General features: G+C 31.4%; 1 protein-coding gene across 1 annotated transcript; it reads right to left on the bottom strand.

Moving 5' to 3' along the window:
* Window positions 1-5,544: 5,544 nt before the first annotated feature.
* LOC129909362 (uncharacterized) lies at window positions 5,545-13,505 on the bottom strand. The gene is made up of 3 exons (XM_055986446.1): window positions 12,889-13,505; window positions 12,698-12,815; window positions 5,545-5,613 (listed from the first exon to the last, which is right to left on the bottom strand). Exons 1-3 carry the CDS (start codon window positions 13,476-13,478, stop codon window positions 5,545-5,547), a joined length of 777 nt encoding a protein of 258 aa, XP_055842421.1. The 5' UTR covers window positions 13,479-13,505.
* Between the last annotated feature and the right edge of the window lie 644 nt (window positions 13,506-14,149).

Raw genomic sequence — 14,149 nt, 5'->3', positions numbered from 1 at the left:
AAGTTTTTCGTTACAAAAAAAAAAGTGTTTGCAATAATCCCAATAGAAAAGATTATAAACATTTTTTTTTTAACCCAATCAAACAAGAAAATACAAATGAGATGGTGTGCATAATTAGGTCATTATTTTTATTTGATTTTCCTGTAACTCTTTAATAAATTGATTGGCTTTTGGCAAGGTAGTTCGAAATGGTTTTTCTATATCCATATGGGAGAATCAAGAAGGTCAAGCATCGTATTTTTGTAGGTATGTTCCCTATAATGATACATACTTATGATTGGATAAATACAGATTAATATAGTTAAATTAGACCGCCCCAAAACAAAATTTAATAATTGAACCCACATTAAAGATAATAATCACCATAATTGAGATGTAGAGGAATATTAAATTGGTGAGAAATTTTTATTCAATTTTAAATTAATTTCAAGATTCAAATGAAACCAATTAGAATAAAATATCTATGATACTTGATTTAAATGTATAGAATTGTATATTAAAATTAACATGTAGCCCAGTAATTTAAGGCATTTTTTGCATCAATCTGCAGAAAAATATCTACTGGGCTCGATTTTGGTATAGACCTTCGTTACGGCGGCGTTGCTATAAAGATGTGACAAATCGACATTGATATCGGCGCACAGTGGAACGACCCATAGCAATAAATAATCTTAGTAATATGCATAACTCTTCCGAAAGTGATGGTGATTACTTTATGTATAGAAGTATAAATTTACTTAACTATTTATTTAGCAATTAAAATAATGTAATCTAGATAGCAAAACATAAGCAAACAATTATAAATTAAAATTAAAATAAAAACAAGTTCGCTGCTCAGCTCTTTTAAATAAAATAAATTGCACGACTGGGGTCGCACGTAATTGCTCTTATGCTTAAAGATACTATAATGTTAAAGCTTTTTATTCAAGAAATTTAAAATTTGATATTTTGAAGAAATTTCATAAGTAGTATAAAAAAATTAAATCTGTTTTTATAATTAATTAAACTCCGTTATAAATTATCTTAAAAAAAAAAAAACAAATATGCCATTTTATTTCTTGTATAAAAAGGTATTTTTAGAAAAAAATTTTCGAAAATTGTGGGAGCCGTTTTTTAAAAAAATTGTTTTTTATATATAAAAATTTTTTAACATTTTTCAAAAAAAAAGTTGGTATGCCATTTTGAAGAAATAATTAATTTACACATAAATACGAAATTTAAAAATTTTTCATTGATCAGTTTTCAAAAAATTGATTTTTAAAAAAAAAATTTTGAAATATTTTTTAAAAAACCAAAAATGCGTTTTTTGAAAATTTTCTAAAATTTTAATATTATCTTTACTTACACACTTTTGTATAAAAATTTTCATTAAAATCGGATTAAGGTTGTACGAGATATTCAGAAACGAAAAAAACCGTTCTATGACAGGTACCGTTAATAACGGTACAAAAAATATTTTTTTTATTTAAAAAGTTGGCTTTTATGTGTAGTACTACACACAAAAATTTTAATTAAAATCGTTAGAGCCGTTTTTGAAAAAAATTAACTTTTCTATTTCCGTTATATGGCAGGTACCGTTAGTTTTGGTGATAAAAAAAAAAAATTCAATTTCCCCTCTAGGGAATCACCAAAAACTGCTAACTACCAAGTTTAAAGAAAATCACTTCACTCGCTTAGGCTGCAGCTCCAGATAGAGACAGACACACAGACAGACAGACAGAATTGCCGGACCCACTTTTTTGGCATTCTACATCATCGTAATGTCATGTAAAATTGTTATCTCGACTTCGATTTTTTTTACGAATCCTAAACTTGCCCTATAGTACCTATATCGCAAGTAAAAAAATTGTAATTTATCTAATGAATAAAGGAAGAATCTAATCTAAATCTAATCTAATCCTAGATTTATATGTTTTAGTGTATCAATTCCTTTGTTTTTAGGTTGCAATCATAGATATAAGTGATAAAATACTATTTCAAGCATATTTGGCTGAATTTCTTATATTATTCCCTAGATATTAATTTTGCCGTTTTTCCCATACACTCGTTCCACTGTGCGGCGCGGCGTTAGAAGTTATAGAAGCGCGATATCAATGTCGCATGTCACATCTTCATCAAAATGCCGTAACGAAGGTCTATACCAAAATTCAGCCCAGTTGGAATTTTTCCGCAGATAAAACCTAAAATTACTGGACTAATAATATTATTGGCCATAGAAGTTTTAATTCGCTTTATGCATTAATGTAACTACGTATATGAACGATGCAGCACATAATATTAGGCACTCTTATAAATAAGGACTTACAGCCATCCTCATTACTATTTCCGCTATAAAGCCTTAAAAACTAATGAAATTCCTTTTTGTGCCTTTGTAATATATGTTAATTTGTGTACATAAATCCAATTCAGAATTTGAAAATCGGGTTTTCCTGCCAAGAATTATAAAATTGTCACCCCTTTTACAATTATTATCAATTGATAAAAGTTTTAATTCAATGTTTAAAAACTCAATTTTTAAAGGTTTTCATCATTAAGAATAAGAAGATTATCGTTAATTGTAATAATATTGGTAAATTTTGTTTAAAACATTGTTCTTAATAAAATGAGATTGCAAGTGCAAAATTCAACATTTATCAATTACCAAATTAGTAATTATTAATTAATAATTATAATTGACAACTATATTATGGGCTTATGTTAAGGTACCACTCAAATTTTGAAATATCATACATTTGTATTTCCATTATGCTTTAGAAATTAATTAGCAACGAAGTAAATACAATAAGACTACGATTTATTTCAACGTCACAAGTACCCAAAAATTACTTTTGTGTGCGTATTACACTACTCATTCGCAATTATCAATACCGTTTTTTGTTGTAGAACAGTGTTATTGGAGGAAACAAATCTATCTACTACTTAAATGGTTTTAATCTTCATTTTTTTTTTCGAAAATTCTTTTTTTTTTAATTTTATTTTATTTGTTATTTTAAGGATACTAAAGTTAGGCCCAATTTATTCACTCTCCATTATATTTAAAAGCTTCATTAAAAATTATAAAACTGTCAGATCGCATACAAATTTTAAAATTTCCCTTTTTTAATGGCGACTTTAAATTTAATGGAGTTTGAATAAATTGGGCCTTAATCTCCCTTTGAATAAATTTTTTTGTAAATATCAGGTAGAAATGAAGGAAACAGTTCTATGACAGGTAATAAGGGTACAAAAAATATTTTTTTATTTCAAAACTACATACGATGATGCCATAAATCACAAAGATTTCAAACAAAATCGTTAGAGCCATTTTTGAGAAAAGAGATTTTTTCAGTTTCGTTATATATGTCTAGTACCGTTAATTTTGTACTAAAAATAAAATTTCAATTTCGCCTCTTAGGAATCGCTTCAGTGTTAGGCTCCCATTTAAGAAAGATAGAGACAGACCGACATCGACAAAATTATGGGACTGATATCTTCCAATAAGCCCTAAAATTAGTCAACAATTTGTTTTGATGTCCCAGCTCATAGTGTTAAAGTGTTTTCAAAGAAGCATTTAGCATTTTTTCGACTTGTTATAAATTAAGAAACCACACAAAAATTCTGTCTAAACTAGAATTTTTAAGAGTTGGATTTTTGAACAGGAGTAAAGGCAGAGCAAGTAAAAACCAAAGAACTTTCTTAAAATAAATTCAATGTACAATTCACGTGCATTAAAAAATTTAATAGAATCATTTAACAGAAGTGATTAGTTTTCTTCTTTTTTTTTTTGCTGATGCGTCCGTAACATTTTGATAAAAAAAGTTCTATGTATTGTCGCAGAAAAGATTTTTTTTTAATTACAAAAAAAAGAACCGTTAATGTTTTGAAGAATGTTTTCATGATTTAAAAAAAAATATAATATAGGTGGTATAGGTATTTTTTAGATTTCTTAAAAAAAAATGTGGCGTTTGGTTGTCTTTGGATTTGGATTTTAGGTAGCTTAGGGGCAATTAGTCTTCGCACACAACATTTGTAGCACTTTATACACCTTAAAACGTTTGTAATGGAGCAAGTTTAGAAATAAATAATATCAAAATAAATATTTCCATCAATTTAAACTGTCAACGATTATGCCTATCAAAACCTTTAGATGAATTCGTTCTTTATTTTTATATTTCCTACTTTAATACCTAAACACGAAAAAGTTTTTTCGGTTTAAAATTTTATTCTCTTTATCAGCTTTACTATTACAAACTACATCCATGTTATATCACCTCCCTAGAAAAAAATATATGTTGGACAAAACAACTTTCATTAATCCAAAAATAGGTACCTAACTTGAACTTCCTTAAAAAAAATCTTTCACTTCAATAAAAAAAAAATATCTCACAGTTCTTCCCATACACGGAAACCAAAAATAATAGATCAAAAGATCCTTCGTGTATTTATCTTTGGTCAACACACCGGTCAAACCGGTTCCTTAAAAATCTTTCAAAACACCAAACAACTAACCATCATACAATTTTGCATAAATTTAATTTCTAAACAAAATAAAAGAAGAAAATCAAAGTCCGAGCAATGGGAATAATATTCTATCTATGCCCAGCAAAGACACATTCGAAGGACCTCACATCCTTTATTCAAATCTTTTTTATTTTTTTATGGGAAAAAAGGGGTTAACTTCAGAGACACATCGCAATGAGGGCCTTATCTAAGATGTTACAACAACGAGTGTGATGTCTTCCACACAAAAGTGACCCTTTTCTTCAAGGAAAGACATATCTATACCTTAAACCGGTTCTGGACATCCTTAATTTGAATGACCTGCAAGGACAATATTTTCTTTAAAGATGTTGCACAATATTTCCTTATATCGGTCATAAAACACACATAATGTGTGTGCATAGGAAGCAAGTCCGGTTTTTTGGACATTCTCTGCGATGCATATGCAAATCATCCTAATGACCTACAATGCATGTCATTTTTTCAACCCTTTAAGGATATTCGTTGAGTATAAAAGCAAACAACCCTTCGCCGCGCAGGCCAACTTGACACTTTTTTTTTTTAGTGTGTGATAAAATTATGGACAAGGACATCTCGGGTCATCATTACAACTGGTTTCACTTTTAGTGATCTTCAGAAATGCTTGGGCTTTCTTTGTGCAAACGACACGACGATGACCTTTAAAGGGTGGAAGAGGGTTTTTTTGTTTTCTTAAAAAACCGGACTGGCCAGTTTTTCGTGGGAATATTTTCTTCAAGTCAAGGATAATGGCTAAGGAAATGTTGTCTTGTGTTGTGTGTGACCTTTCGTTTAGATTCATATTCATACAATGGAGAGTAAATTAAGGGTTGCATTATATAAAGTTTAATCCGCTTGTTGTTCGTGTCTTCATTGGAATGATGTTTATTATCTTTTTTGGTTTTTAATAGTTAAGAGCTGTACATTACTTAACTTTTTTTGAAATTTTGCATTTGATAATATTTAAAGATCCTTGAAAGTCACGTTCGTCATAAGGACTTATAGTAAATAGCACCACATTGTATATCTCATAGACTCCTTATTATCTCACAGAGCTCCTTGAGCAAGGTCCCAGTAATGTTCACCGTAACCGCCTGTCTTATCAGCCCAAATTACCTTTAAATAAACAGAAATATATAGATCATTAATCATTTTTTTTATCGATAAAATGCACAAGTCATCAAAATAATTAATAGTTTTTTTATGAGTGGGTTAAATATTTTAAGATCTCATTTCATTGAAAGTAAGTTGAATTTCCATATCGTTTCTATGCAAATTTTTCAAATTTGCATAAGACAATTATTATTTACGAGAGTCTTTTCAAGATCAGTATTTTTCCTGATCCTTTCTAAGTTAAAGGTAAAACAAGGGAGAAACTTAATAATAACTTCGACACCATGATTATCTTTTTCTCTTCAATGACTATGAATGATGGATTTATTTTCTCCGCCATTGAACTTATAATTGCCAGCAATTTTTTTTTTCAATAGAGTAAGCAAGTGCATATTTGTTTTCATATACAAAAAAAAAAACACGCAATGCACAAGCGCATTTCGATAAAAGCCACTTTAGAGTGCATAAAGAAAAAGTAAAAAAAAAAACAGTTCCGGACAAGTTCGTTATATAAATGAACATTTAATTGCTATATGGGTATATGGTAATGTTATGTGATCAGTTAAGTAATGGAAATACATACTAATCAGTGATTAATCATCCGGTTTATTTAAAATTATGTGTTTTAGTTTAAGTTTGTTTATTAATATTATGCACTTTAGTAATTTGCCTTATAAAGTTAAAGTAATAAGAAAAGGCTTGCACATGTACTAGAGTTTTTGTAAGCTTGAACTATGAACAGCAATAATAGAAAACATGGGTAAAAATTTGACAATCTTATTAAGCAGAGTTTAAACTTTGGGTCTTACGAGAGCTATCCATATTAACCTTTATTTATCGAGGTCCATATTATATTTTTTTATGTATAGAAAAATGTTTCAAAGAATCAAGATTGCTGTATTTTAAAATAGAAAACATAGGGTTAACGCATTTCAAAAAATCATTCAGAACCAAAAAAAGAAACTGTTTAACAACAATAAGAACTCAAGATTTACTAGAAGTTAATCCTTTTGAAATTCTTGTCAAAAAGTACCTTTTCACTCTGTGAAAATTCCGGAGAAGAAGTATATCTGCAAAAAAAAAACTTAATTCTTACCACCTGGCAATGGCAACCCTTACCACTGCCGGAATGTGGACCGGCAACCCGTTTTGTTCTTATTCAGCAATAAATTGCACAGTAGAAAATTTTGTTGGCATGAGAGTTTAAATGCTACCAAAGTTAAGAGTTAGTTAGTTAGTTCTTAATTAAATTGAAAAAGTTCTGAAACATTTATATTTTGGATCTAATAGATGACTCATCAGTCATCACTCATGAGTATAAGTAATGGTGATATATTTAAATAAAAAAAAAAAAAAACTAAAATGAGGTTTAAACAAATTAACTAATTAATTTTTTCTTTAAGTTATAAATAATTGTTAGAATTTGATGAGCTCTTAGAAAGGAGATTTTAATAGTTGCTCAGCTCTTGTTAAAAATATTGCCTAACAAAATGAAAATGTTAAAAGTGTGGGTTAATTTATGACGAAATTTTAAATATGAAACAAAAGAAAATAAAATGCACGACTGGGTCGCACGAATTTGCTCTTAGAGTTAAAGTTGCTTACATTTTTAAGACTTTTTATATAAAAATTTGGAAAAAAAAATAAAATTCGTTTAAAAAAAAAAAAATAAAATAAAATCTGAAATTAAATTGTCCTCCAAAACAAGTATGCAGTTTTGATTGATATATTAAGATGCATTTTTAGAAAAAAAAATTTCAAAATCGTTAGAGTCGTTTTTTAAAAAAACAATTTATTATAAATAATTTTTTGGAAAAAAAGTTTTAAAATAAAGTTGGTATGCCATTTTGTAGAAATCACTAATCAACATCTTAAAACAAAATTGCAAACAAATTCAATGTCCCGTTTTCGAAAATTTGATTTCAAAATTTTCAAATTTTTTTTAAAAATCCAAAAATTTTTTTTTTCAAAATTTTATTTTTGGCTTATATTATTATAATTATATAAATGTTTCTTCACAAAAAGTTTCGTTGTAATCGAATAAGCAGTTTCGGAGATAATCGGATTTGAAAACAACGGTTCTATGGCAGGTACCGTTAATAATGATTTTCAAAAAAAAATTTTTTCATTAGCTTTAAACTAACATTTGAATTTTTTAAACAAAATCGTTGGAGCCGTTTTCGATATATTTCAATTTTACTAAAATCGGTCTATGACAAGTACCGTTATTTTTGGTCCAAAAAAATTAATTCCAAAAACACCTCTGGAGAGTTGCCAAATAACGCTACATACCAAGTTTGACATCAATCGGTCCATCCCTTTAGGCTGTAGCTTCGTTTACAGACAGACAGACTGACAGACAGACAGACGGACTTCTGGGACCCACTTTTTTGTGCATTCTCTACCATCGTAATGTCATGGAAAAATGTTAAAGAAACGTGAATTAAAGGCACTAGTTGTTCTTGTTCTTCTTTCACAATTAGTTTTTTTATAATAACTGTGGTATTGTGAGTGGTAACTCTTCTTGCAGTACCAGAGTTGTTGTAAATCTGACTCGGATATATTATTGATTTTTTTTTTACTGAATAGCCAACAGGGGCAGATCAGCTCAAATTGTCACTTAGGCATAACACTAGTGACAATTTGTTTTTGTGAAGTTCTAATTGGGATTTAGTAAATAAAATCATTATAGGTAATTGTCCGAATAGGTTTTAGATAGTTTTTTGAGTTTTGAAATGGTTTACGAATTCAGGGTCGACTATGCCAACGTTCGTGGGCTAAGATCCAATTTCTGTGACGTGTATATTTACACTGTACAAAACAGGCCAGCTGTTTTGGCACTGAGTGAAACGCAAATAGGTGAAAATACAGACTGTTCTGAATTTAATCTATTTGGGTATAGCTTGGTGCCATTATTCTTTTCCCACCATGGTCTCGCCGTTTATATTAGAAACGATGTCGCATACCAACTTCAACCACAATACGGTCCATGTACAAACACATATTTTAATTTCATGTGGTTTAAATTCACGGTTAATAAGCGCATCATTCATACCTGTTTTATTTATCGGAGCCCCAATCTGGACAGTAATTCAACTTCTAACGAACTTGATGCTCTGTCCGACTCCATTCAAAGGATTGTTACCCTTTATCCTCGCACTGAAATCGTTATTACGGGCGATTTCAATGTACACAATTCTTCGTGGCTTCGCTTTTCTGGCCAGACAACACCCGAAGGAAGGTATGCCGAGATCTTTGCTGAGTTAAACCACCTAACTCAGCTTGTCGACGAGCCGACTCGAATATCGGACGTTAATGGTCGAGCTGAAAACACTCTAGACTTGTTCCTTACCTCTGACCCTGATAAATACACTGTTAGTGTATTATCGCCTCTAGGCACATCAGACCATTGTGTCATATCAGCGAATTTCTCGTGTCAAACAAACCCAGTTAAAGAAAAAGCACCAAGAAGAACCGTCTGGCAATACGAGAAAGCCAACTGGGAGGGACTCAACGAATTCTTCAAAAACTTTAACTGGTCGCTATGCTTCCTCGATAGTGACGTTGATTCCAGTGCTGATATGATAACAAATTTAATTCTCTCCGGAATGAGAAATTTTATCCCGAATAGGGTTAAAACAATCAAACCGAAAGAGAATGCATGGTTTGATTCGAGCTGCAAAGAGGTTATCAGGGTTAAAGAGGCAAGCTTTCGATGTTATAAAGCCAATCCCACTGAGGAAAACCGAAAAAAGTTCAAACAAGCTAGAAAGGCCAGCAACGCCCATATTCGACGAACCAAATTTTTGCATGATCAAGAATTAAGGCAAAAAATACTACAATGTCCCAAAGGTAGTAAAAATTTTTGGTCATTTGTAAAAAATATTCGCAACACTACCTCGTCGTCGGTTCCAACGCTCGTCTTCAATGACACTCCATTTGTTAGCTCTGTTGACAAAGCTAACCTACTTGCGAGGCAGTTCGCTGCCAACTCAACACTGCCTGATAGTGTCATGACTCCGCCAGTACTTGAGCGCGTAAACGGATTTATGGGACAAATCTTCTTTCGCACTCGTACAGTAGCAAGAGTTCTTAAAGATCTTGACATACACAAATCCGCTGGCCCGGATAGTATCCCCCCCATCGTTCTGAAGAGGTGTTCTTCCACGCTGGCAAAACCACTGCGTAAGCTTTTCCATCTGTCCTACTCTACAGGTCTCTTTCCGAGTGGATGGAGAACAGCATTTGTCCAGCCTATCCCTAAAAAAGGCGAATCTTCCTCACCCTCAAACTACCGACCGATCGCACTTACGTCCCTTCTTTCCAAGGTCATGGAAACGTTGATTAACTTTCAACTTAAGAAATATCTTGAGGATCGGAAGCTTCTTAATGACCGGCAGTACGGCTTTCGTAGCAACAGGTCCACTGGTGATCTGATAGTTTATCTCACCGAGCAGTGGAACAAATCTTTACATCGTTTTGGAGAAAGTAAGATTGTTGCACTTGATATTTCAAAGGCATTTGATAGAGTTTGGCATCAAGCTCTTCTTTCGAAAATGCGTGCTTTTGGAGTCGATGAATCTCTTCTTCGTTGGATTAGAAATTACCTTTCGAACCGTTCAATACAAGTTGTTTTGGATGGATTCAAGTCTGAAACCCACAAAATAAATGCTGGTGTGCCACAGGGCTCCGTTCTGTCTCCGACTCTCTTTCTCATTTTTATAAATGATCTCCTGTCTGAAACTTCTAATCCACTAAACTGTTTTGCAAATGATAGTACCCTCAGTTTTTCATATTCGTTTCCTGATTCTCGCCCAAGTTCTTCAGAAGTGGATCTTGAACGGCTAAATATGATAAACTCATTAAATTCTGATCTTAATAGCATTGTCCAATGGGGAATAAGAAATCGCGTAGAATTTAATGCTTCCAAAACTCAATGCTGCTTACTATCATTAAAGCGGAACATGTCTCCCATGCCACTATCCATGAGTGGTACTTGCATCGAAGAAACCGAAAAGCTTTCCATCCTCGGTATGTGCATTACAAACCACCTCCTGTGGAATGAACACATATTTGACACCGCTAAATCCGCTGCGAAATGTTTAGGTTTCCTCCGAAGATGCAAGAAATTTTTCTCCCCGTCTGATCTAGCAATTATTTATAAGGCGTACATTCGTCCAAAGCTTGAATATAACTCCCACATCTGGGCAGGTGCTCCAATAACCTCGTTGAATTTCTTGGATAGAATACAAAATAGAGCTATAAAAATGATAGGTGATAGATCAATAACTGATACAATTACGTCTCTCGAGCACCGTCGTAACGTCTCATGTCTCACGTTGTTCTATCGTTATTTTTATAAGCAGTGCTCCGATGAAATAGCTAGTTGCATTCCTCCCCTGAAACAATTCAACCGTAATACTCGCGCTTCAAGGAATGCTCATCAGTTTACCCTAGAGTCCAACTTCGGACGTACCGTCAAATACAGAGATTCTTTCTTCAGCCGCACTACACGAATGTGGAACGCGTTACCCGCCTCTGTTTTCCCATCCCATTTCAAAACTCAGAACTTCAAAACTAATGTTCATCGGTATCTCCTTTCAAACCCCTCCCTATTTTCCTAATGCTCGTACTGTGTTCACCATATTAAGGGTACATTAATCCCTTTAGTGCGCGCTTATTATAAAAAAAAAAAAAAAAAAAATATTCAAACAAATTAAATGCACCACTTTAGTACGGCTACTTGTAAAAGTAAAAAAAATTAATACAGGTGTTTAATATGCAAAATAGGGTAAAATATGGTTGGTCCATCAATTTATTGTCCTTTAAGTCTAATCATCTTTAAAACTAAGGAAATATGTGTTTTATTCAAAAGTAGTTTTTGCTATTTTCGATTTTCTCCAAGACTAAAAGACATGACTTCCAATTAGTAAAAACATTGAATGCTAAAATAAAAAATTATACTCTATAACTAAAAGTTATAGAGTACCAAAATTTATGATTGTTATATTTGCGAAAATTTGAATTTAAATAAATCAATTTTTTAAAGCCGAACATTTTTGTATTCAAATAAATTTTAAAGCCCATCTCTTAAAGATACAGAGGTAAAATTGGCTAACGTGATAGTTAATAGTCAATAAACGATAAATTATGGAGAAAAATTGGGCTTCTATCGACTATCGCTTTAGCCGATTCTTAAAAAAATCGGTTTTGATCAAAAGATGGACCAAAATGAGAAAAAAGTACAATATTTTTATTTAATCAAAATCGTAGGAGCCATTTTTCAAAAATTTTACTTTTTTTACTAAACTGTTATAAATCAAAATAGCTATTCTAATAAATCTATGTACTTCACCCGAAAATGAGTTCACGAAGTTTTTGCTATTGATTATTGTGCAACGTAATAAGTTCTTCCGTTTAATTCAAATATCGAACACCCCCTCCCTCCAGCTATGGAATCTTATCTTTTTTTAAGTTTTTGAATGACGATATTTGAATGAGTGAAATGAAGATACAAGATGAAAAGTGATTCAAAAATTATAAGTGATGCTTTCGTATTTAAAACCAGGGTACTTTTTCAACTATTTGGCAATTTTTATTCTTAATTGTATCCAAATTTATATACAGCACAATGTCGATATTTTACTAAGAAACATAGTTTATAATTTTATCAATTGTCATTCAAAAAAGTGGATGGACCTGCGGGAAATAAAAACAGCGAAGAATTTCATATAAAATCAATTAATTTCAATTAATATAGGTACCTACAGTTTTTAGATGACTATGAGAATAAACTATAAAATAACTTTAATCAGATAAATGTTATCCTAAATTTCTTCCGCGAAAATATGTATGAATAATTAGATATATTCCCTCCCTTATTAGATTTATAAAAAATGTGATCAATTTTGTAAAGGAATTGCGCTTAGATAATCAAGATAACAAATACCTTTGATTTTATAATTTCTGAACAGACCAAAAAAAATTTCTTTTGCAAGCTTGATTGTAACGGAGATAAAAAAAAGTTCATATCTGATAGTTAATTTAACTTTTGACAAATAATAATTTTAAACTAGTAATAACTTACCTGACCCTTGAAATTATTATTGCCTTGTTTTTCCAGTCTTTTTTGTGCCAACTCCGGCCAGCTCAAAACATGACCAAAAACCAATTCCTGTGGTGATTTATACTTCACAAAAATGTCACTATTTCAAATTAAAAAAAAAGGAACGTACATAATAGACACAATCTTTTCCCAATTAAAACTTAGAGCCTTACTGATAATGTCGGCTAACAGTGTCCATTTTATTCGGGACAATCACCATCCGTAAGTCATTATTTTTATCATGATGATGATTATTATAAAAACCATTTTGGCCATTACGAAGTGATTGCATCTTCTCCGGTGACATGATATCTATTTTTAGTTGTCTCTTAGCCTGATGAGACTTACCACTTTCTTCTATGTTTTGTGGTGGTTGCTTTCCACTTGAAATAACTTGTTGCAAAGGTTGCACTTTCATTGCCACTTGATATTCACTACCTGTTGCATCATCATCATAACTATTACTTAAAGCCTGTTGGTTTGCATGATGGGGATTTGGATGATGATAAATTTGATGACTTAGATGAACTGGATTAAGATATCTTGTAAATCGAATAGGTTTAGTAGTTTTTTCTTCTTTTTCAAGTCCTATATTATTTGAATTTATTTTGTTTGCAGTGTAAACAGGATAGAAATTTCCTTCGTATCTGTAAAGTGATAAATTCGGTGGAACTTTTGGTAATTGACTTAAACGCGTGAAATCATTCGATGAGACTTTTTTATAAAAAACTAAAATTAATATTATTTGGACTTTGAAACTCATAATTAGACTGAAATTGTAATTTAGTTGCGCGGGTCACAATGCAAAATGTCCAACTGAAAAAAATATTGTTTGCAATGTGGTATATATAAGGACAAGGAGGTAATGCTGTTTAAAAATCAAACTGACGGTTACAGAAAAAAAACCAAAAAATACCTACTGTTGTAGTCAATGGTCCATGGTAGAATAGAGTCGCAGTTTTTGTCCAATTTCCGCATGGTCACGGTCTTGGCACCAGTGATTGGCAAACATCTTATTAAATCTGCATTTTAACGGCCAGTTTTTTTGTACTATATAACCCAATTGTGGTCACCCCTTATCCCTTCTCTATATTCTTTTCGCAGTTTCGTATTTCAACAGTTGTTAAAATGGATGGAATGTTTCACATAAAGAGAATTTCAAATTTATATAAATTTCACCCCTTTTTCAAACTTTGTCAATAATAAGAAGTAATTGCTCTTCTCTGATTGGCCAAGATTTTAACTGCGGTTACATTTTTTCTTATTTTCTTTGTTATTATAACATGATGCTGCAACCCTCTTTTAACGAATTTCCTTACTAGGAAATATTATATACAACCCTTAAGAATTTCTAAGAGCAATTTGATGAAATCAGAATTTTCAAGTCCAAGAAATTTTAATTCTATTTCAACTTCTGAAGTTGATACAAGAATA

The sequence above is a fragment of the Episyrphus balteatus genome, chromosome 2, assembly GCF_945859705.1.
Source record: "Episyrphus balteatus chromosome 2, idEpiBalt1.1, whole genome shotgun sequence".
NCBI lineage: Eukaryota > Metazoa > Arthropoda > Insecta > Diptera > Syrphidae > Episyrphus > Episyrphus balteatus.
This window is presented reverse-complemented; position numbering and strand designations above follow the sequence as displayed.

Excerpts from the sequence above, each read along its gene's own strand:
- LOC129909362 (XM_055986446.1), bottom strand. The coding sequence starts at position 13,478 with ATGAGTTTCAAAGTCCAAATAATATTAATTTTAGTTTTTTATAAAAAA. Across the intron at positions 12,816-12,888 it reads ACTGTTAGCCGACATTATCA|TGACATTTTTGTGAAGTATA; the intron begins GTAAGGCTCTAA and ends AATTTGAAATAG. Across the intron at positions 5,614-12,697 it reads ATAATAATTTCAAGGGTCAG|GTAATTTGGGCTGATAAGAC; the intron begins GTAAGTTATTAC and ends GTTTATTTAAAG.